Genomic DNA, 26,075 nt, shown 5'->3' on the forward strand with positions numbered 1-26,075 from the left:
AAAATAGATAATTAGACTGCGTTTAAATATAATTACTGATGTTTTCTTCTAATAACGACGGTAGTGTTCAAAATTGTCTATAAAGATAACAGTCGTTAAACCATGTTAAAGGCTTTTCAAGCTTTGAAGCACTTTGACACTAAATTAACGACTAACCATACGATAAAACAAAATAAAAAGCCAATTGTCATATATCAAATAAATGCACATCGATAACAATATCTCAAAATGTCAGTCTTCCTTCTCATAGCCACTGCATCCAACATAAAACCTCTTATTGCTGTCCTTGACTTATTTGGCATAGTTTCAATGCCACGTCAACCAAGATAAGTTACAGAACACTTACTTTTAATGTGTGGTCCTAAATATCTTGGTTTGTAAAAATAATGACCCTTAAATAGCCATGCATAAGTCTATTTAAATGAATCGTAGTGGTACCGGGTATGCTATAACTCTGTAGAAGTTCAGTCTTCTAGAAAATTGGCTCTATATTTATCATCTCTTTGAAACGTCCAAATGATTCCTTGAATAAGATACCTATACTAGGTATATTTCCGTTTCAATATAAGTAAAGTTTTCTCTTTATTGTTGCTATTTCATCAAAATCCTTCGTCCACGTCAAAGGCTTTCGGTCGGCTTGAACAACTTTGACACTAGGTTGACCACTAACTATACGATAAGAAGAACAATAACAAGTTTCTTTTCATGTTTCACATCTACTTAAACACAAAATTTAAGGCGTTTTAAAATCTTTAATTAACTAGGCTCTCTAAAATAAAAACAATCTTTCCAACAAAATCCTTTATAGGTACCTACTATTAGCGCAGAACAAAAATGTCCTTTCATTGAAATACTTAGAATTTTGTGACGCATAATCAAGTTTTTCATTAAAACCGTGTCGTCAGGAAATACCCCGTTTCATCTTCCCTTTCTTATAATAAGTCTAAGCTCAAATATTTGCTCTCTCTTGTATACCAGAGATTTACAGCCTAGGACTAAAATAAGACTGTTTTAATCACACTTCAAAGAATTTGAGGATGCAGAAATTTTTTTTAGGGCTTTTTGTAATTTTGTGACAATGTTAATTAGTAATTTGAACGTACTTCAAACGAATGGATGAATACGTGTCGAAAAATATTTCTCATTATTGTTTGAAAACTACATGAATTACATTGCTAGTAAATGAACCGTGCGGTTCCGATCGAGTGCTATAAAATTTTTTCTTAATCTCCACACCATTCAATTTTTTTAAATTATTTTTTTCTCCACGACGCATAAAAATATTTTCAATACCAAAATAAGCCAAGAAGATCTAAGTATCTGATTTCAAAGTGTAACAAAACTAACGAACTAACGCCTTATATTAACTTACGTATTTTTTACATTAATATAACAGCAATACCACAAAACCGATAGTTATCCAAAGATGAAAGAGCAACATTCCACAAGCAAAATTATCTCATGAGCAAAGATATAAACACAATTTCTGTTTGAAAACTCCTGCAATAGATACAAAATTCTACTGCGGCCATATATTTTAGTAAAATTTATGTGAACAGCATTGAGCTGTAACTAACCGCTCGTTTGTTATCAGAATAAACGTATCGCTACATCCCGGGTTAGCTGGAACTAAGCACTGATTATAATGTTATTGTAGTTATCTTTGCTCATTTTAAAACAAACTGTATTATATTTTATTCATTTAAAATTCTTTTGAACATATTCCGTTGTTTTCTAATTCCAACATTAGATCTACAAGTCTAAAATAATTGAAAGTAGTTGCAGAACATTTTATTTTTTATATTGCAGCGTCTGTTGTCAATTTAAAGATAATATTTTAGGTTACTACTTTTATAAGAAATAGAAGTAAAATCGTACTCCATACTAAAGTTTCTACTACCTTTGAAATATTATATACAATATAAAACAAAAACTACAACTATGTGACGCAATAGAAGTTGGTAAAAATTGCGTACCTTTATTTATTTTATTTGAATAACAAATAGTATGTAAAGATAACTATTTACCAATAAAACATGGCGATTGGCGCGATTATTTTTGTATTAAATGGGTTTGTGAGTGTATTACAGTATTCATTTAAATCTCATTCAACAGTACAAATCCACAGTAACAATAAATAATGTGTTCTCAATAAACTAAGAACTTCCATTGTAAAGTGATGGCCAAAGACAATAGGATCATAGACAATAGTTGATAGATGTGCACAATATGGCGGCGGCGAATAGCGAAAGCCTTCCTCAATTGTGTGCTGATGAAGAAACTTAAAACCGCTGTGAGGAAGTGGCGGAGAATGCGCCTCTTCCGGAAGAGAGATGGTGAGTATACCAACAAAGACACGGAAAATAAGTAGAGACGGGAAGGATTAAATTAAGATAATATCAGGTCAGGGAAAAAGACTTTTCGCATTATAGTATGTATGAACTTGTAATAAAATATTTTCTCTACACAAAAAAGCTCGACATTTGGGTACCTTACGAACTCACTCAAAGAAACCGTGTACTCATTTGTGATTCTTGAAGCCAAAGAGATCTTATTACACGTTCATACATACTATAATGCGAAAAAACTTTTTCCCCGACCTAATATCAAAATGGTCAATCAGATCCTTTTATTAAACGAACTAAAACAAAAAATAAAAATCACGCAATATTTTTTTTTTATATAATATGTACAATAAAAACCACACACAATCACTTGAAAAGACTTTTTTAAATAATTTTTATAAACTACCATAATATTTTTCGACCAACTTTCTTTTCGATAAAAAATTGCCCTACACATTGCACTAAAAATATGTTTCTATAATCAGTGTAAGTAAAATAGGTACTTGAGCAGAAAAAAAAACAAATTATTAATGCGTTAAAAACCCTGGGATTGTAGATTATTACTACCTACGTTTTTTACACTATCGTGATTCTGAAACCTAAAAACTATGTTCACACGCATAATTCTGTTAGTATTATTGGTTTTCTCTTTACATAACCAACACTAACTGCACTAAAACGCAACTCAGTGAAACCTTACATGCTTCTATCGTGCGTTTATGTAGTGTAGTTGCCAAGGGCCGTTTTATACGAAGTCGGCATGGCATCTATAGGCAGGTCGGAAATTCTACCTATTCAGTATTTCAATGAACATTTAATATTCGAAATATGTATACATTCGTCCCGAGGATCATAGTCTAAGTTATCCATACTTACCTGCATGCTTGATAGATGGCGTTGGGGTCGAAATAGATCGCGGTATAGTCTCGTTACACGGTCAACTAAATAGACCCTGTTTGTTTGTAAATAAAATTGTCTCGCTCTGAGGTACTGTGTTTCATTCCAGTATCGCTGGACACCCAGGGATCTTGTACTATTATTGTACATTTAATGTTTATCCGATTAAATGCAAAACTGTCGGTTTTATGCCTGATAAGATTGGCTTTTGTTCTTTTAAGTAGTATTTAGTTATATAAGTTATATAATTATATACCTAAATCTACATACTATTACATAATACCTAGTAATTATTTTATAACTCCAGTTATCTTGATATTTTGTTGTCAATATTACAAAATAAGGTCAAATACTTCCCAGTAATTATTACTAGTACATATAATAAATGGTATTATTTCTTTGTGTACAGATTCTGTGACGCGTCAGGTGTCGACTGATCCAGCGCCGTCCACGTCGGGAACTCCTGCGCACTACCCGCGCCCGCCGCCCGCTGACCTCTTATCTTTAGTAAGTACACGAATGCTGGCAACCAATGGTTGTCTTACCCCCAGTTTCTGAAGTATATTTAGTGGTAGTTTATCTATTCAATAGCGTCAAAATTACAAAAAAACGCTATTGAATAGATAAACTACCCCTAAATGTACTCAGAAACCGGGGGTAAGTTATGATTTACCACACAATGGTATAGTAAAATTGTAACTTGAAACTGTTAATAACTAGGTACCTGATTTATAAAATTCCACATACACTACAGAACTTACCTATTAACCAATGTTAGGATTTCCCAAGTATATTTGTATGCTACTACTTTATTACTACGCCGATATACTTATTTCCATAAAATCTATCATACATAAAAATACCCATACAACTCATGTAACTTTTTTCACGCAACTGCACGAGTCTCTTCGTAATTTCATATCTGCAAAAAGGGTTTATTTAGTCGCCGTTAGTTCAAGTATACTTAGATCCGAGTACATTAAACCTTAAACTGAAAACTACTTTTAAATAAATAGATTAACTACTTCCGAGTTCCTGAATACTACCACAAAAATATTATTTTCGAAATCTCGTTCTTCTGCGACAACAAAAGAAATAAATTTCGAACGTTAGCTTCCTTTGAATGTACTCCCATTTAATTCAGTTTTAAACAGACCACTGACCTAACTGAATTATGAGCGCGACTAGTTAGTAGATCCCTACTTTATTCACTCTTCGTTCCCGAGTTACTTCCCAACACTTTGTATTTAAGATGCAGTTTCGTTTTATGAATTAACTTCCTTGGTTGAAAAGGTTTTACGTAAAACATTTAAGCCTTAATTAAAATCTTGCGGAATAAGTAGTGTAAGCGCCTGAATAAAGTTTAATAGCAATGCACAGTCATGTTTTGTAGTGCCTGCTAAAATTGTTATATCAACAACTCGCGTAAACGTAAAATCATTAAAGTGTATTTGAACTCAATTTTAGTATTCAAAAACCTTTAAGTATTTTTGGGGTTAAAGGTGACTTAACAATATAAGCAAGTACAAAACATATGCAGTCTGACAATATCGCTTAAAATACTAGAATATTATAGATATTTTGTACTAAAAAGGTGTGGACAAATCTACAAGCCAGCTCTAGAAAGTACATTTAATCAAACGAAAAAAAATAACTCTCCAGGCCACAAGTGTCAGTGCTAATACACCTAGATAGAAAATACTAAGAAACCATTAGTTAAAGCCTAAGAAATAGATTAGTACCGACGTCTTAATACTAATTAATGAATTAATTAAACCGTGGCAGTTAGGGAGTGGTTTGATGAATAGGTAAGAACGGAGAATGACGTCTGTTTCATTAACCTAAAACATCATAATTTGTCTCACAATGACAAATAATAAATTATTTAGTATCGGTATCGCGATTCGGTCGCGGCGATCGCGATTTTCAATTCTTATCAGAGAGGCAATTTTTGCCTACGAATAATTGCTAAAAAATATTTTCCCGTGGAAAAATCGCGGACAAAAGCTAGTATTATAAATGTGAAAGCTCTCTTTTCGCATTTATAATACTAACTTGTATGTACATACATATTTTCGCTAATCTTTCACGCAATAAACTACTGAACGGATTTCATGAAATTTTGTACACATGTACATAGTTTATAATCTAGATCAATACATAACCTTTTGCTCCAGGATTTATTTTTTTCTGGTAAAAACTATGTAATATATAATGTTATATACAAAGCGTTTTCATGTCTTCAGGAGCCTGATGAAGGTCAGAGACTAAGAGAGCAGCAACTAAGACAATACGCGTTCTTTCAATTAAGAGTACATCTGAAGAGAGGACAGAACCTAGTCGCGATGGACAAAAATGGTAAGTAGAGATCATCACTATCTAATGTTCACTTGAACGGTAAAATAAACGGCTTTAGTGTAAAGAGTTCGATATTGGCTACAATTTGATTTAACTAAACATAATTCTATCAAATTTAACAACTTATAACTTCCAATAGCTATTAAAAAATCTTTCTCGATAGAAAGGATACCCTTGCCTAAGAGACCGACAGTCTTAAAATTTAAAAAGATGCGTTACTTCTACCGAAATAAGGAAAACAAAAATTGTTGCGGCTTTTATAAGTATTGGCCTTGAATTAAAATATACTTCCGATGCGATCTAGTGACTCTCGTATCTTATATATAACGGAAAATGTGTGCAAAGATATGACGGGCGCATCAATCTCATTTCGGTTAACTGGCTTCGTCGGCAAAAATTAGGTATATTTTAAAGCAAAGCAAAAGGATTATGGAAAAATATCAAGTACCTAGATCATGCGGCTCTGTAAATTTCTTTTGGCAGTCCAAAACTTTAGGCTAAACGTAATATACTGGAAAAATATAATTTCTGCCGCCAAAAAAAGGCATTGAGTGTAAAATTAAACTCTGTTTGCCTGTTTAGGATAACATTTAGCTTTTGGTCTAAGTTAAATATGCCATGAAATTAGATAAACGGAAGACAGATTTTGGTTTCTTTTAATAAACAATCTCTGCAAAAAGTAAACCTTCATGTTTGAAAGAAACTGCTATTTTATAAAGATGATAAATTACTAGTGTTACTGATATAGTTATAGACCTTACGGTCCTTTTTGTAGTATCTTATTTTATTGCTTTACAAGAGGTAATGTTTAGGTGCAAATAATCGTAATTATAAACCACATTATTATACTTACTAGACGAACTATTTGCTGTATAGTTAAGCATTTATATTGAACGCTGTACGCAGTAAAATGTCCCGCTAACCCAATTCAGACGGTGAGGAATTTCCAGCAAATTAAATTGTGCATTGCAATAAATGCACTGGAAAAGTTATATCGTCGGAAATTCTATTAAAATGTAGACGCGTAAATTGTATGGTTAGCGGTTAAACGATAAAGTATTGAATTATTCAGAAATCACTGTTATGGCAATAATTAGAAATGTTGTATTTGAAAATATATTTGGGAGAAATATAAACGGTACATAGAGCCACTAAACTATTTCAGAGAGGTAATTTCACGTCAATATAAGAAAAATATATTAACTCAAATAATGTATAAACATCATATAAATCACTGAACTGATCAGTTTCAAATTTCAGACTAATAAAGAACTATAGCATACTAAGTAAAATGTCTTATTTAAGTTAGTATCCCAAGATGATTTCCATTTTCTTATGAAAGCCAATCTCGAACTCTTAACATATAAGCCGTTAATTTTACCCACACAATAACCCACTAAACTTAAAAGTATCTACAATAATCAACCACACCAAAACACTGACATGACAGCTAGGCTGAGCACAGCAAAACACCAATAAAATATCACTAAATAATATTAATTTATATTATTAATTTACAACAAAATAATTTCACAAGCACCACCATTTTAATAAAACAAATACTGGCACAAAAGTAATAAAAATCATTACATTTTTCATTGTTGCTAAAAAGAATATTGCACACCAAATGCTTGTGCCAGATTTGATTTAAGAAAAGATGTTATACGAAGTAATAATCTTTTCTAATTGGCCAAATTGTGTAAATCGTATAAGTACTGGATGAAGATTTAGATATGGCCGCACTCTCGATGAACAATCGTCGAGTTATAATAATATTATGTGAATTGAAAGAGAGAGAAAAAGATGCAAAGATTCTTGATGCAAATAAATATTTACTTTCGGCGTAGCAAATGAAAAATGTACTTATAATTTTCTATATTTGTTTAAACTATTTAGGATCTGTTTTTAGACAGGTATTGACCACAGTGCTATCTTTATGTCTTAGTAATATTTTAAACTTAGCAAGGTAGACTATGATCCCTGAAAGAAGAAAATCATCTTATCGCTCTGCTCGCAGCAAAGTGTCCAATAGTATGTAATATTTTACTCAGAAACCTGGTCAGTTGAAATTGCTATTATTCAATAGCATAAAATTGCTTATATTTATAAGATAATATGATATATAAGTAATAATAAATTAGTGACTTATTCTGCTATATATAACTTTTTTATTATATACAAATTTTCATACAAACACAAAACACGAAACACATTATATATTATTGTTATTTTGCATGTTTTATTCAGTTATTTCTGCAAATACCGCTTTTGCTTTCGTACCATAGATCACCTGTAGCTTACCTTTTATTATTTAAAATTAACTTTAATCCTAAGTATTGAAATCCTAATCATTGATTGATTGGCTGATTGATCAAAAATGTGGCTGGGATTCAGCCATATTCATAATCGCAAAAGGAAATAGTAAAATAATACTGCTACCTAAAAAACTATTCTACGCCATAGAAATGAGCAGAAAACCAAAATATTTACCAACAAGTTTACGTAATTTTTATCAGTATAACTTTGTTAATACCAATCTGGAAGAAAGTTTGTCCATAACACGTCCCGCTAATCTCATTTATCCGGTAGAAGTTTGTGATGAAGCAATCAATACTACACAGAATTAACAGGAGAAAATTAGCTGGGAATACTATCCAGATTAATGTAAGATTATTTTATTTAAATTAAGTTTTGAGCCATTCTAGTGATTACTTTTCAAAATTTTATTTGGACTCAAACATAATCAGACATAACCTCAAAAATTTGACAGTAAATTCCGTTACATTTGAAATTCAAAATTTGATAAACGTAGTGTGTCCCGTAGCTTACATTTTCTTCATTTATTTTTGCTTTTTCCTCTTCTAACTGTAGTGTTTTGTGGGGTCCAAAACCAGGCTTGTTGTCAGGCACGAGTGACCCCTACGTGAAGTTCAAGGCGGGAGGGAGGCTGTTGCACAAGTCCAGGATAGTGTATAGAGACCTCAATCCAGTCTGGGATGAGTGTTTCACTGTTCCTATTGAAGATCCATTTCAACCGGTGCAAATTAAGGTGAGTTTCTTGGGTTTTGGATTTTTCTATAGGTATATGCAATGCTGCAATGGTTTAACTTAGAAAAGGTCACCATTTCTTCCCATAAGTGGGTTGTAAAATTCAGAGCATTGAAAATTGAACAAAATACACTCGACGAAACGGAAAAAAATATTGTTTAACATGTATGTTTTGCAATTCCAAACAATAATTTCAGAAAACAAAGACCACACATGAAGTTTACAATGGCTCCTAATTTACAACTCAAAATAAAAACATTTCACTGATGACTGTTTATATTTCCGTACCAGCTTCCGCCGACCACAAGTCTCAACTTTAATTTATTCAGGGTTAACAAACTTACCGCTAAAATTACAAATTACAAACTCCTAAATAAATGCCCAGAAGCTTACCAAACGGGGACCCCTAAATCTTTCGTAAATACGTTATAATCTCAATAAACCGCGTGACCACAGACCCCCAGTGAATTTTTCATTGGACCAAATTTACTTCCCGTGAATATAATTTAATATGGACCCTTAAACGATACGGAGGTGTAATATATCAAACGTAGAACATATTACATCATGAGTTTGCTCAGGAATAATTTATGGGCTGTCTTTGAGAGCATAAAATATACTTTTTGTAAAGCAGAAGGCTTTTCGCTTCCATTACACGTAAACGGCAAAATATGCGTGAGATAATTCAACTCCATATTTTTGGGAAATGTTTCTCGTTACTGAATCTAATTATATATTGGTTTCTTTTTCAAATAACAAATGAGAGTGTCGGTCAGTTGCTTTGTTATAAAAAATGCTTGAAGCTATGCAGAGTGCCGAAAATTAGACAGTAGTTTTTTAAATGTGCTAAGGAAATGCTGATTTCTGAAAAAGGATAGCGTGTTGCATCCTCACGGTAGAGAAAGCAATAAAACTATACGAATCTAATTAAAGTTAAAAATCAAAAGAAAGAGTCATACCTTAAGAACAATTTAATCTATACTAATATAATAAAGCTGAAGAGTTTGTTTGTTTGTTTGTTTGAACGCGCTAATCTCAGGAACTACTGTTCCGATTTGAAAAATTCTTTCAGTGTTAGATAGCCCATTTATCGAGGAAGGCTATAGGCTATATAACATCACGCTACGGTCATTAGGAGCGGAGTAGCAACGAAAAATGTTACAAAAACAAGGGAAATTTTGACCCATTCTCTTAGGTGACGCAAGCGAAGTTGCGCGGGTCAGCTAGTTTTTAATAACGCAGATGCACCCAGCACCGTCTGTTCCAGGAAAATCAATGAATTCTAATGCTTTCCTCGTAAAAAGAAAGCTGTTGGATTCATTATTTCTCACAAGAAATAATATCATCCTAGTTCGTAGCTTCTTCAGAAAGCAAATTGCAATTTCGTCGAAAAATAAAGAATCTTTTATAGTCAGCGAATGTATCCAGAATAGTATTTTTTGCATACTACATTATGCTTGTCGGAAGCTTAATTCAACGATTCAACTGGGAGGAAATTTAGTATAATCCTACTAACCAGGTTGCTTGCAATTTTAGTAATACAATAAATGTCGACAACTGATGTTATGGATTTTAGTTCTGTCCTCGTTACCTAGACAACTTGTTTCGTTATATTCCAAGGACAGTCTGAATTTCCCCATAATTTGAGTAAACTCTTAACAAAAATATGTTTCTATCTCACCTTTACTTATTTAAATTCTAATTTCTTAGTACGTATTGATGCTAAATTGATGATAAATACTATTTTATATAATTCCTCTTCCATTTTGCAGGTCTTCGACTACGACTGGGGTCTTCAAGACGACTTCATGGGGTCCTGTCAGCTCGACCTGACTGCTTTAGAGTTGGGTCGGACCCAGGACCTGGTGCTCTGTGTCCGGGACCCCAGCAAGCCGAACCAGGATATGGGGGAGATCGTGCTGAATGTAACACTATGGCCAAAGTCACAAGAAGATAAGGAACAGGTAAGGAATTTGTTTACTATAAGGATACTACAAGTCAACCCCGTGACGAAAACTGTTGTTGGGAAGTAGTAAAAAGTGCCGAAAAAACAACGCGAGTAAGATGATTTGTTCGTGGTAATTATTTACTTTACAGTCGCAGTAGTACTATCGAACAAACTGAATCATGACCCACCATGTGCTCATTTTCTAAAACGCGTCTATATACGCGTAGGTCGAAATTGGCTTGAACCTTTCGTTTCCTTGGTAATGAAATTGTTATCTGTCATTATTGCGACAAATCTTTGTGCGCCAATACAATAATGCTTTGCTACCGTTTTCAACAGGCTCCGTGGCGTAGTGGGTTGATGTTACGACTGCGACGCGTCAGGAGTGGGTTCGATACCCACTCAGGGCATGGTTTATTCGGCCATTATAGGAAATAATGTAACTATAAAAATTTAATAATATAGGGTAACCAGCATAGTTATTACCTGGTTAAGGAATTGATACACAATTTTGGTCAATAGTATCTTTATTTAGTAAAACATTGACTTAAACTCTATTATAAACGCAACTTAAATATTCTTTCTAAAAGAACATCAGTCCTTTGTTTCAATAACTTTATACTAATTCAATATAAAACACTTAAAAACCATAAATACTAGCGAATACTGTTAATTCAAATGTGTTATCCTTAACAAATATTGCAACAAACTTTTACTTTTTCTTTTCGAACTACACACCTGTCGCACAAACGTCGGACATGAGTTCTATAAATTAAAAATGTTACCAATATTCTAAAAGTGACATATGTATATCGCAATTAATTTAAACTGGTTACTTTAGAAATTAAAATAAAAGTATTATTCCTTAACACTGGCAATCACTGTATGATGGGCAATGACTGTAATGGTTACCCTAATCGTTTCACAGATTTCTAAATGACGTGCTATTTGATATTTGACACAAATAGGTTTTTTCGTAGTGAAAAGAGTTTAGACTATTTACATTCTACATTCAAATTAAGAGTGATTTATCGAAAACGTATCTACGCACTGTAATAACAAAGGTCAAAGTTGTATGTAGTCGTAGATACATCATAACACAGTCGTATGCATGTTTAAAATGTCCTAAGTGCAACTTTGACGATAGAGACGAAATTCTTACTGTTTTGACGGTGTCAAGCGAATTATCGGCAAAATGGGTCATGAATCAGTTGGTTCGATAGTACATTTGTACGTTAGTCGTAGATTTACGAATCAATTATTTTGTTTTAAGAAAGAGTGAAAAAATCACATCGCACATCAATTCACATACGGTATGCATATATTATTTACTCATTTGTGATATACTGCAAGTAAAAGGTAACGTTAAAAATTATAACCTTATTATGAACCTTAACAAATGTAACGTTGAATATTAAATACTTAAAGCATTTAAACTTATGTGAAAGCGTCAACTGCAAAGATTTAGAAAACATATAATATCTTATGTAAAAATATCAACAGAAGAAAATCGTTAAAATTATTCTTGTCATAGATCTAATTTCGTAATAGAATATGAGAAAAAAATATACCACATTTGATACGTCAGGCACATAACAAAGAATAAGTACACGTACAAAGACGATATACGAGCAACGGAAATTCGACGTCCTGAGATAATGACGTGAGCTTACTTTGATTACATAAGACCTTCAAGATGGATTTCCTTTTACTCACAACGTCCTTTGTTTTTGTTAGAATAAGTCCTTTATGGCTGTGGATTCCTTAGGTATTGTACAAACGAAAATTTTGATGTGTCCTTAGGCTCATGAGTACTGGCCCTAGAATACTTCCTTGGGCGACTCTCAATTAAACTTTCATATTTCCTTTCTAATAACGTGTTAAACCAAGTTTGTCTCTATGTAAAGCATCCCATTGGCAACAACGTGAAAATGCCTTTAAACATAAGCATTTTTTATAACTTTAAGTGTGTTTGAAAAGTCGTCTGAGGCAGTGTTTGCTAAATCATGTATCTCGGGATATGGATGATATCATTAAAAGCTTTTCAATAATCAAACTTACTCTTACATAGAACAAAAACTCAGGAGAAAACTATGTACAAAAATGAATTAACACACGCTGGAAACTTATCCTGTCTTAAAACCGCCGCTGTTGTCACCGTCATTTAGTTAAGGCCTAAAAGTCTTCTAATATAATTACTAGATTTTTCTTTTTCTCCGTCTCCATTAAACGTTATCGCGTACAACCTTCGTACCTGTTTCAAGTTTCATCCAATTTCCTTACCTTTCCTGAACGTAAACTTTTATCGCTTTTTTTCATAACAGATATGGACCCGTAAAATTTTATTGCGATCCTAGAATCGGATCGAAGAGACCCGAGTTATAAAAGTTTAACGGACAGTCTACTCTGATTGCGAAGTTTGGAAGAAACGTAAACCCCGTGTCCGATAATGTAACGGTCAAAATATATTTTATGGTTGTTCCTCTAAAGTTTTTGAGAAATTATTTCTTTGGCAAAGATTTCTGATAGGTTTTTTTGTTCGTTGGAGCAAAATACAAAACATTTATCAGAAATAAAGTTAACTGTACTATTTATTTTGATGTTTGTCTTGTTTATGTTTAACCTCACCTCAAGTGCAATAGTGTACAAGAAACATGGATTCTAAATATATTATCACTAGCGATAACTCTTGGCAATTTTAGGCTTCCATTTTACCACTACATCTGAGATTTTGTGAAAAATAAAATGTAGCTCGTTGCCTTACCACCAAGGGGCTAAGTGGCTATTCAATTGCATTATTATACAGGCAGAGATAGCCGAGTTGTGAAAGTCGGCATCACACGCAATTGGTCGGCGGTTCGAACCCGAGGCAACACATCAATGACTTTTCGAAGTGACGAGTGTATTAGAAATAATTAAACCTGAACGAAAGCATCGTGAGGAGAACAGATTTCTACTACAAAAGTTGTTAAAAGGACGAATCAATAATTCGACAGCCTATAACCCAGTACTTATCAACTCAATCATCAGTTAAGTACATGGTCTAGACGCAATAGTGCAGGCCGTCATGCACAACGGCTCGGTCTCATGTGCACATAACTACAGTTTACGCTCTGCTGATACCTGTCACGTCACCCGTCACGGTGCATACTTATACAAGTACTAGAGTAATAATAATAATATGTTCTTTGTAGCAATTGATTGTTTTGTATCAGCTATACTATTAAAGGGTTAATTTGTAATCTCCAAACAGTTTTTCGAAATAAATTCAAAAGGGTCTCTTGCAAATACAATTATGACATTTCTTGAGTAAATTTAACGGTAGTTTATCTATTATTGTCGTTTTGACACTATTGAATAGATAAAATACCGCTAAATGTACCTCAGAAACCGGGGATAAATAGCATAATTCATGTTTTGTCTGAGAATCAAACCTATAGTCTCTTCTCACAATCGTAGCAGCAAGGTGACCAACAATATAGAAATCGCGACACGAACATATTGTGTATCAAATTACAGGAATTTTGGTAACAGTCCTTACTTTTATGATTGCCAATTAATTATTGTTCCTTCTAATTGCGAAAATTATTATGGAAGTCTATAAAAAAATGACATCTAGCCTTATTCAAATTAACAAAAATTGTTATGGCAGTCTAAGGAAAATATGAAATCGAGCCTAATCCAATTAAACTAGTAATACTAACAATGAAATAAGATAAACATAACATCATACCATAGTTAGCTAAACTTAGTTAATAGAACAATTAAGAGATAAAACTAAGCCAACAGTAGTTTGTTGAAATTACCTACTGTTTTGGTGTTCCGTGTTTCAGATTATGGGAAACGTGCTTTAGAGTTACGGTTTATGTCAGTCGTGCGTGCCGTGACAGGTTATGGTACAACAAACAAATTTACTTCCTGGATAGGTGCCTAATATGTAATGTTGAGCCATTCTTTACAGTCGAAACTATGGAGTATCGAGAGTTTGACATTAAAAATGTACTGCAAAATTAGTTCGTATGGTGCCCACTGGAGACGATGATCTGGTTTTCATACAAAATAGATAATTAGTCGGTTGTCGGTAATCGATAGTACTAGAAAAACGGCATTCTGGGCGTAATACGCTATCGCTGTCTGTGTGATTCCAGCACGCTGGTCAAAGTGCGGGTTGCGCATGGTTCACGGGGTTAATCCGAACATTATGGTTTACGATAAATGTGAATAGCTTCATATAAAATACTTTGCTACTAAAACCTCCAATTAATATTCGGATCCGACACCCGACAAGTGGGAACCGGTGCTTAGGGACTTTTCATGCCGTCAAGAAATGTATCAGCTCGAACATAATTAGTAGAAATATGTATATTGGCACGTCACAACTGCATGATGTTCAGTAAACAAGCGTCTATTACAATAATCACTAAGATATTACCAGTGTTCGCGTGATCGATATTTAGACTAATTGCGTATGAGGTAAATTGTATGTATTTTGATAAATTACAGTAATCACTTAGGAGAATACAATTACTGTAGTGTTTCCTTGTTTAAAGGACGGTCAAGGATTTCTGCGACTTAGACGTTATATACTTTTAGCTTTCATTTTAAGGTTGCATGTAGTACTTCATGCATTTATTTATATCTAGCTGACCCGCGCAACTTCGCTTGCGTCACATAAGAGAGAATGGGTCATAATTTTCCCCGTTTATGTAACATTTTTTACTGGTACTCCATTCTTATTGGTTGTAGCGTGATGATATGTAGCCTATAGCTTTCCTCGATAAATGGGCTATCTAACACGGAAGAATAATTTTTAAAATCAGACCAGTAGTTCCTGAGATCAGCGCGTTCAAACAAACAAACAAACAAACACGGCCACACCAGCACTGTGTACGGTAAATTAAGTAAATAACGATCGTGTAGACATATAAAAACGCTTTATTACTAGAAATTATGTTTAAATTATCCTCATTTATTAGATCCATCACATCAGATAGCGTACATGCATGTATAATTTACAATTCATGTCGAACTAATAAAATTCTATCAGCTAATTGACAGTTGTCCTTGAAAGAGCGCAGACATACCTTACTGTAAAGGTATTTTACACATTTGTATTTGTTAAACAAAATAAATGCAGAACAATAATTAATTTGTTTCAAAACTACTGGACAGAGGTATAAAAAGTAAAATCAGTTAATAATGTCGAATCTTTAATGATTTTGTATAAAAGTTGGTGAAAAATGGGCGATTCTCAGTTCAGAGGTGCTTTAGTAAAAAAATCTTTAAATGCTGTTATATATATTGAAATAAGTATGTTACCTTTCTACAAATTAGGAGAAGCTGCAATAGTTACAGCAGTTACCCTCTATGTCTCATAAAGTTTACAACCCGCTCGCAACTAGCGCACTTAAAATATGCCCGCAAAACAATTGAAGAGTTTAAATAAACATAGTGCGATTCAAACACTATTTATAAGGCCTATTTTTGTTACGAAATCTTACAATTCTATTATGAATCACATCGCTACCATATACGCACACAGATCATTTCCAAGGTCAAATACTAATCATCATTTGGAGACTGTCAATTAACTCACAAGGAAATACAAACGCAAATATAGAAACCAGCTATCATAAAGAAATTAACTGACCTACAAATACACACACGGATTATTTACTTTAGTACGTAAAAACAATACAAATAGTATGGATGTAAATGAGGTAAGGGGAGTTTTTAAGGATCGTACCAAGTTGCTTTCTTTAGTCTCTGCCTACTACTATAAGAAAAAGGCGTGATATTATACCTATATGTATGTAAATAATACAAAAATGTATGTTGATAAAAGGATAAAATGACTTAAAACAGGTATTGTCAGTTTACTGGCCAAAAAACCAGACAGAAATGTTCCTTTTGTACTACTTCGTGAACCAGCCATGTGCAATGCTGACCTTATTTTAGTTTGTACGACGCCGTCGAGGTGCGCGCGCGTCGCCTTATTACACGAACTGGTTATTATTTACGCGAAATAAAATCATAAATCAATTGATAATGTGTTTTTAAGTATTATTTATAATAATTTAAATAGTAGTAGTAGTAGTCTTTTATAGTGTTTTGTGTATATTGTGAAGTAATAGTGAAGTGAAAGTGTTTTGGAAGTTTTTTAACAAAAGTGTTGCGTTTTGCCGGTTTAAGTGGTAATTGAAACTTGGATACACTGGAACACGGACATCTTACGGTTTAATGTTTGCTATTTCAATAATTACTGTTATTACTTTAAAGACGAACAAATTGCTATATCTGGGGGCACGGAAGTGCCCCCGCAAGTCGAGCAAAAAAAAGCGGCACGGCCGTAACATCCTTTTCTCGAAGCAATTCGGGCTGTTTTTGACACCCCTATAATTTCGTTGTGGATAAAACAAGAAGCCTGGATTTTCAGCAACTAATCAGTCATTGTATAAACACGGTATATTTAAAATTTCAGTCAATTTGAACCAGTAGTTTAAGAATGACAACTTGTTAAAATTTTGAATTTTGTCACTCACTGATTCACTGACTCACTGACTCACTGACTCACCGATCATCAAAAGTCTAAGGTACTTCTAGCAGACTTAGAAGCTTAAAATTTAGAATACAAATAGGGTTTAGTGTTTTTATCATGGGAAAAATTTAATATTTTCTAATTTCGGTCCAGTTTTCTAAATACACCAACTGCAACAATAACTTTGTAATCCCATATAAATGTATAAGATTACAAGGTTACATTTGCAGTTAATGAATTATTATTACTGTAGAAAATAAAATAAATAGGTGTAAATAGGTACCTACTATATGAAGCATAACGGGAGGGGGTATAGGGCGGGTAAGGGTGTTTAGCCCATGAAACTGAACAACATTCCCATAGGAAAATATGTTGAATTATGAAAAAAAAACGTCTTTCCATACAAATTGGACTTATGTATGTTCGCTCTACAAAAAGAAGTGAGATGCCATCAAAAACATTCTGTAAAAACCTCAAGTCTCGCCGTAAAAAGTTGTGAGATCTATATAATACCAAGTCGATTAATCTATTTAGTCTCTACTTAAAGGACCTTTTGTCTTAAGTTATTACGTATGTTATTATCATGCCAATTAAAAAAAATACCTTTAAAACAAATATATCGACTTGGTCATCGCACGAAAACACAAATTCGCTATTAGCATTTCAGGAGCATTAACTTCTCGTCGTGCTGTGTAGTGTGATACATACTAATAATCAAATCATGCGATGGCCAGGTCGGTCTATTTGTTTTAAAAGTATTTTTTTTAATTGGCATGATAATAACATACGTAATAACTTAAGACAAAAGGTCCTTTAAGTAGAGACTAAATAGATTAATCGACTTGGTATTATATAGATCTCACAACTTTTTACGGCGAGACTTGAGGTTTTTACAGAATGTTTTTGATGGCATTTATTACTTACTTCGGTAGCTATTATTTTCTAATGTCTTGTAGTGCAGAATACTTCTTATTTCTAGAGTATTATTTTTTAATGTTTTGTTGTTTGAAAATACGTATTTTAACATAAGAACATAATCATATAACAGGTTATGTTTAAATTATTCATTCAATTACTATACCTAAATGTAGAATTTAATTTCTGACAACTTGTAAAGGAAAACATTGAACCAAATACAAATGTAGGTAGGTAATTGATAAAAGTTATACTAAACTACACGTTTAATTAACTTGTCATATCAAATTTGATCAAAACATAATTATTTACAATGAGGTAATAATGAATATCAAAGCTGCAATTTGTTTGTCAACATTGGGAATTATCTCGTTTAAATAATCAAAACAATACAGACATTACGGACACAGCGTAGCCCCAGGGTAACAAAGACGTAAGTGAGAATCACTTATTTTACAAGAGAGCTAAAAAACTGTTTGCCACGGCTTTTGTTGTACATATATTTCTGATTCTCAGACATTTATATACCCCCGGTTTCTAAGGTACGTTTAGCGGTAGTTTATCTATTCAATAGCGTTAAAACTCATATAAAAAACGCTATTGAATAGATAAACTACCATTAAACCGCTAAATGCACTCAAAAACCGGGGAATAGACATACATACATACAAAAAACAAAAAATACAATATACTGACTGTTTCAAATAATTCGTTAAAAGTTTACGAAATAATATAATATTTTGAATTTGAATTTTGAATTTGAATACATATACGAAAAAAGAGGTAAATTTGGAATATTTTTATATTATTTTACGCGTGTATGTTGGTTTATCGACAACTTTCAATAACATGATATTAAATAAGTTCACCATAATGTACGTATATTTGATTGTGCATGTGATTCCTAATCATATTTTGAATTAATGAACAATTACACTATAAGATACAGTTAAATGTACGTAAACTAAACCACAGCTTAAATAAACCATGTCAATTATTTCATCGTTTACGACTTGCTTATGATTCACTTATTGTTAAATTCATTGGAAATTGGGCTTAACAAGAATTCGTGTGGGAAGGAAAACTTTATGTTATTAGCTAGTTAGTTAATAAAGCCGAATTTTAGTAGTACAAATATAAGCCTAAACATATTTTTTTATATATCATGTTGTATTTAATTCTATCAATGAAATTACATAACGACTGATTGTTGACTACAAAACTATCTTACAAGCATAGCGTTTTATCACAATTAAGTTATTGCTGTTTAATAAATAAAAAATGAGTACAATGTTACTAGGTTAAAATGTTGTCCTGTATGACAAGATATGTGAATCTGTATAAGGCAAGAGAAGTTTGTAAGGATCGTATCAGATGATGTTCTTTGGTCTCTGCCTACTTTAGTTAGAAAATGGTATTTTGTATGTACTAGAGGCCGCTTGCGACTTCGTCCGCATGTAAACCCTTCCCGTGTAAATCCTGATCCCTCGGGAACTCCACGATAAAAAGTAGTCTATGTATTATTCTCGGCCTTCAGCTACTTACATGCCAAAATTCATCGTAATCAATTTAGTAGTATTTGCGTGAAAGAGTAACAAACATCCATACATACATACTCACAAACTTTCGTATTTATATTATTAGCAGGATTATGTTACTGGGTCAGTTTAAAATTTTAAATGTAACGTTGCATAAATATTTTTGCAAATTGACTATAATATTTGTTTACAATCCTGTTCACTAATAACATATTTTTACGATTCATCGGAACTTCCATAAACCAAGCTTGTTAGGCAAAAATCCCTTATAAAAAAAGTCATACAACAGTGTATTTCTTAATTAAAAGATGCAGTATTATTGGGTTTTCCTTACCGCCATTTAATCGCACTTAAGTGATTTATTTCCTATTACGTTAAAGGGAATATTATGACGCCATTTCGCTATTTATATGTCTTTGGTTCTATATTCGTTTTGGGTGATTCAGAAATTGATTCTTATTTTGGTCGCAGACTGTACTTCTCTATAAAAGCAGTTGCTTATATGGTATAGTTAGACAGTTATTATATCTTATAGTAGCGTTGAGTTAAAATTTACATAAATTAGATCACGGTGGGTGCTTAAATCTGTTTCATTCACAATAATCATTTTTTATTTCCCTACATACAATTCTGCGCAGTATCAATGCCATACACCGCTAGTTTATTGCGTTTTGATAAAGGTGTCCATTGTAACTGTCATACGAGTACATTCATACATACAAACATTATATCAAGCCTTTTTTCTCCATCGGGTTGGGCAGAGAGCAAAGAACGCCACTTGGTACGATCCTTACAAACTTTCCATGCTACATTCACATCCATAGATCTTGTCATACACGACCATAACTATAAATGTCAATATTATTAAAATTCTCCAAAGATTAATTGTCTTGAGTATACTTATTTCCGATTTTATCATGAATACAATCCTCATAAGCATTATTTATAAGTCAGTTCGAATCTTAGCTCTCATATAAAAATTCTTAACTGATTCTATTCCATACAACTATTTTGGTACACAATACGCGACGAGATCTATTTGAATACATTCCCCAGAGATCATACTCGTACAGCATACGAGGAAACGCTTTCAGTTGTAAATTAGACTAGAATAACTGTGTCTAAGATTTAGACCACAATGAGAACTGTAATAATTTACACGTGTTTTTTTTATACAAACACGAAAATCGTAGAAAGCTAAAAGCATCATTTCTCAATTCTGCACTAGGGACAACCTCAGCGTGTCCCAACTGAACATACTCGTGTATAACCTCAGTGTACTGCCTTTTCAGCTCAGGATTGCTTGATAACTTCCGTTCCAGCATGCTGAAGCGTTTACGGGCTATGTGCTCTGACCTTCCATAAACACAACTGGGACATACTGGCTGAGTCCTGAGCGATGCGTAGATCTAGCCAGACAAAAAAAAATATACAAACACAATTTTATATTTTTTTTTATATTGTCGATAAAGATTGGATTTTTTTATTTGTCTGATGTGTCGCTTTTATACTTACTTACCGGTTCATACAGTGGTAATTGTAAGTGGTGACTGACTGATGAACAACGTACAGCCAAAATAGCCAAAAGTTGAAATTTGGTATCAAAATTCCTTAGAAAGTGTAAAGAAGCACTAAGAGAGGATTTCTGGAAACTTCCCCACTAAGGTGAAATTCCACGCGGGCAGACAGCTAGTATGAAGATAAAAGCATATAGTTAGTATGCTATAAAAAACTTAATATAGCTAAAGTAATCTTGCTTGAAAACTTTTGTAAAAAACATATTATTTAGCAATCAAGCAATAAACCACCGGTGCATTTCACATCTGTTATCCTTATCGTTTCAGCAGTTTTAACGTGTAGTAGCTTTAAAACAAACATATAAACTCGGTCTTTATATGGTTTAATAAACAAACAAAGTTTTGACATTTGTATTACCGTCAGACTTTAAGGATATCTGAAGGATAATGATGTCCTTGTCTGGCCTTTGACCCCTGTTTTTTGGCCATATGATATTTAAAAACAACAAATACTTCTTAATGCAAGCGCAGTAAACTGTTATGATTTATTCACCACACGTAATTCTTAAAAGGTTATCAATCCATACTTACATATCCGTATAAATAATTTAAATTCTGTCTTGATTTTCGTCTGCCTGTTTGTTTGTCTGTCTGTATGTCTGTAAAGCTTTTACAGCTTAACCGCTGAACGGATTTTAATAAAATTTAACACGTAGATACCTGAATACATAAAACTAAATGTAAGCTACTTATTTTTTTATAAATCAGCCATATATCTGCTTAAAAAGTGGATGAAATAATATATACGGGAATTAACGCAAACATGCATTTCACTCTGGATTGTCTGACGTTTCGGCGCTAGATTATCACAAGCTGGCTTATATTAAACATATAACATTGTATTTTGTGATGATAATGATTATGACGAGAAAGAAGTGATAATGAAAACTTGGTACCCAAGCAAAACCAGGTCAGTCAGCTAGTAAAACAATACAGTGTCATTCTGTATAATGACGCCATTCACTTTCATGGGAGGATACTTTGAATGACATATTAAAATGATTCATGCTCGTTGGTTTGCAATAATTTAGCATAAGTACGTACTTCTACTGACCATTTGAATAAGTTGTAAATATTTATAAATAAGTAACTGCTATTTATAGTTTTATAAGTGTTCACTCTATTTTATAGTAATAATTTCGGTACATATCATTATAATGATATTATCCGGTAAAAATATAACATAATTACCATAAAATGAAAAGAATATAATGACAAAAGGCAACTATTTAAATGTCAGACGTTTTTGAAATTCAAGGATAAGTGAAATAAAATTTAGTCAAATTAAATTTTTTTCTCGTTGTACAACATAATAATGACTTATTTTAAAACACAAAACATTTAATTTTATTTCAACTACTTTAGAGATGCATGGCTAACTAAATTTAGATACAGTCATGTTGCCTGGATGAAGACATTAAATAAATAAACCCATTAATGTTCCACTGCTGGGCAAGGGTCTCCTCCCGCAATGAGAAAGGGGTTAGGCCTTGAGTGCACCACGCTGGCTAGCTACGAAATGAGTTCAAACATTAATCGTTAATTGATTATAATTATTAAGATCAAAGTACAAGAGCACATAAATAGTATTAATATAATACACGGTCCAGTTAAGATAGCGTCATAAAAGGTTATCATTATATTCTTAGTATGGATATGGATGGAGTAAACGCACATGGCTTACGACGTGTACATATTATTATGACGTCAATGGTCCAAGTACAGTCATTGGCAGTTGACAGGGTACTTAGTTTTTAACTGGTAGTGTAAAGACTTGTATACAGTGAGTTATAAACTCAGTATTTTGATCTGGAATCGTATATAAAGCTATTCTGAATTGTGAAAATTACGAGTATTCATTCGGACAAACAGTGAAACCAATTAGTTATTAGAATATTTATATTTCAATTTGACTAAATCTCATTTAATAATTCTAATTTGTTTTGATATATTTATTATAACCGCGAAGAAATAACATAATATGGATTTCTTTTTAATAATTTAGCCAGTAAAAGTATCGTTTCAGAATTATAAGTTAAAGAGTCAAATGTGTATTTTTTTTGCAATGTGAAATGGTTTAACAATAAAGCTAACTTTAATGCTCATTGAATATGTTCATATTATGTTGCAAGAATTGTAACATAATATGAACAATATGAGCGAGAGATTACGATTTAAAATTGTAATAACTTTATATTGTCCATCACATTTCAAAAAACATTAAGATAAAAATCCAGATTTTCGTATTTTTAACATTAAGTTCCGTATCCTATAGAAGTTTCTATCTTTGCATACAAAACTTCGTCCTACCTGGGAATACCGTGACTAAACTACAGTAGCAGTTTACACCGGTCAAATTTACTACACTCTGTTATGGACTAACTAAGTTTGAAGCCTGTAGTTCAATAACGTGCCCGGTATTGCGGCAAGGGGATCGACATTAATATAATACAGGACTAAACATTTTAGAATAACGTGAAAATATTAATAATATTTCGGCCTGCCTCCTCTTTGGCTTGCTGTTGATGAAAGAACATACATTTTGTTCATCGTTCTTACGGTCAAAACAGCTGACCTATATTTGATAAAATCTCACAGGACGAAAAATAAAAAACCTAAGGAAAGGAAACGTCCGCGTGAAAAGATTTCCTGGGGAAAAAAAATATTCAACGTATTTATTTAGGTTATAAACTATCAGTATACAAAACTTCATAAAAATCCATCCAGTTTTACATATACTTGGAGTCTTACATATATTTATATACTGCCACAAATTTTCAAATATGTATATAATATAACAAGGATTGGTAGAATTAACGAATGATAAAAATAATAAATGGTTCTATTAGGAGACAGTTTTTTCTACACAATAATAACAACATAAGCAGATTTATTCAAATCATTGTCATATGGTTTGTTATTTACGATAATAGTAGGTAAATATATCATGGCAGTCACGTGTATAGGAAATATTTACAAACGCAGTTGAATAAACTTTATAGGAAGAGGGAAACTGAATGGTGCTAACTGTTCACACATTCTGATCAAATTAGCAAACTCTGTTTGTTTAATCATTATCAAATGGTTAATAGACATTCAAAGCCGTTTCAAAGGTCAGATTTAAATACGTACGTAGTTTAGTATGAAATACAGTTTAGGCCTTAAAACCTTTTATAAGGAGTTTTAAGCTAGAAATACCTTTCGTGATGCAATCACAAAGTAACACTAACAATGTAAATGAGGATGTTTTAACTCCTATTGCCTTTACATGAGATTAACTAACGAATAAATGGTAAAATGATTATTAAGGAAGGATCGCTTTCTTCTTAAAATTAAAAAGTAAAAAAAAAAGATCCTTTTGAAATCGGTGGAAGCCAGGGATACACAAAAATATACTTAGCACTATGGCTACTCGACTTTTTTCTTAAATTCGTTCTAAAAACACCGTACGACACTGGACCTGAAACACGATTCTGTACAACTGTTTTTTTTCGAATGTTCTGCAAAAATATTTTTTACGACGCCCGCTAGAGGCGCTGATCAGATTTTCATACAAAATTTCTCGAAGGCTAGCCGGTTCTCCGTTGTCGATAGTGGTAGAGAATCGAGCTACTGGCAATAACTTAGTTTTTTAAATTACTAATAAAATATGCATACAACATTCCTCTAAATACACGCTCAAGATCATTCCCTAATCTAATAGATATGTTGGACAATAATAGCTTTGTTCAAAGTTTAAGTTTGTAACATCTGTTTGTACAAAATATCATCTTGTATGAACGTTTCCGTGCACCCATTATTGTTTTAAGTACGTAGTATATTTAAATTTAGTGTTGAACCTTAAAATTATATGTTCTCGTTTACTGCACTGTCTTACATACTCGTACATTGAATTTGTATTTATGCTTTTATCTTAACCGCTGAACCGAGTTAAATAATAGAATCCTGAAAAAACGCGAATACGCATTTTTCCTTAGAATGCCTGACGTTTCGGCGCAGCGTACATTGGCCGTGGCCGTATGCTGACTAAGTTTAAAACTTATGAACGATATGAAATTTACCATTTATATTTAGTTGATAGCCGAGTGGTATAAGTTGGCACCTCCCACGCAAGTGGTCGCAGGTTCGAACCCGAGGCAACACACCAATGACTTTTCGAAGTTATGTGTGTATTAGAAATAATTATCACATGCTCCAACGGTGAAGGAAAACATCGTGAGGAAACCTTGCATGCCTAAAATTTGTTTAATACATTTATTGAGGGCATGCAAAGTCCCCAACCCGCACTTGGCCAGCGTGGTGGACTCAAGGCCTAACCCCTCCCTCATTACGGGGGGAGACCCTTGCCCAGCAGTGGGACATTAATGTTAACCCATTAATGTCCCACTGCTGGGCAAGGGTTATTATTTATTTATTTATTTAGTTGAAAGCTTAGCAATTTAATTCTAAGTGTATTTTCGGTAGTGGACTCCAGCACTTCCTCGGAGGAGACCCTTGCCCAGTAGTGGGACAATAAAGAGTAAAAAGAATTCAAATACTGTACGATTACGTATAGATTTTTGTCAGTTTTTTACGCAAGGACTAATTTATACATCAAATTCACTTCTTCAAAGTCTCAAAGTCTTTACTACGAAGCATCGACCCTCTATCGTACCCACATAAGAAAATCTTTAGGCCTCTTCAGAAAAGGGTTTCTTATTAAGACGTCTTATCCATCTGTTACATGTCCAAATCTGTATCAACATCTTTGTGCTTTGAAGAGGAAATAATGTCGATGAAAGAAGTCGTGGCTCGATTCTTACTTAGTACACATCATTTGAGATTGAGACCAATAAATTATTCTTTGTTTCGAATCAGAGGATTATTCTCGAAATCAATAGAGTTTAATAATCCTGCATTAGCACCAATATT

At 32.9% G+C, this 26,075-nt stretch overlaps 1 protein-coding gene across 11 annotated transcripts in view; it reads left to right on the plus strand.

The window, feature by feature from the left end:
- Mctp (multiple C2 domain and transmembrane region protein) overlaps window positions 1-26,075 on the plus strand; it is a 237,975-nt gene that overhangs the window by 184,012 nt on the left and 27,888 nt on the right. For 4 of the 11 annotated variants that reach the window (XM_076129846.1, XM_076129847.1, XM_076129850.1 and 1 more), the window contains exons 5-8: window positions 3,652-3,749; window positions 5,489-5,600; window positions 8,495-8,649; window positions 10,421-10,612. In XM_076129846.1, the coding sequence (XP_075985961.1) occupies window positions 3,652-3,749; window positions 5,489-5,600; window positions 8,495-8,649; window positions 10,421-10,612 (557 nt within the window). Of the gene's footprint in view, window positions 1-3,651; window positions 3,750-5,488; window positions 5,601-8,494; window positions 8,650-10,420; window positions 10,613-16,572; window positions 16,839-26,075 lie in introns of those variants that run through there. The other 7 variants (XM_076129853.1, XM_076129856.1, XM_076129857.1 and 4 more) reach the window with 4 other exon arrangements.

The sequence above is a fragment of the Anticarsia gemmatalis genome, chromosome 23, assembly GCF_050436995.1.
Source record: "Anticarsia gemmatalis isolate Benzon Research Colony breed Stoneville strain chromosome 23, ilAntGemm2 primary, whole genome shotgun sequence".
NCBI classification, from domain to species: domain Eukaryota; kingdom Metazoa; phylum Arthropoda; class Insecta; order Lepidoptera; family Erebidae; genus Anticarsia; species Anticarsia gemmatalis.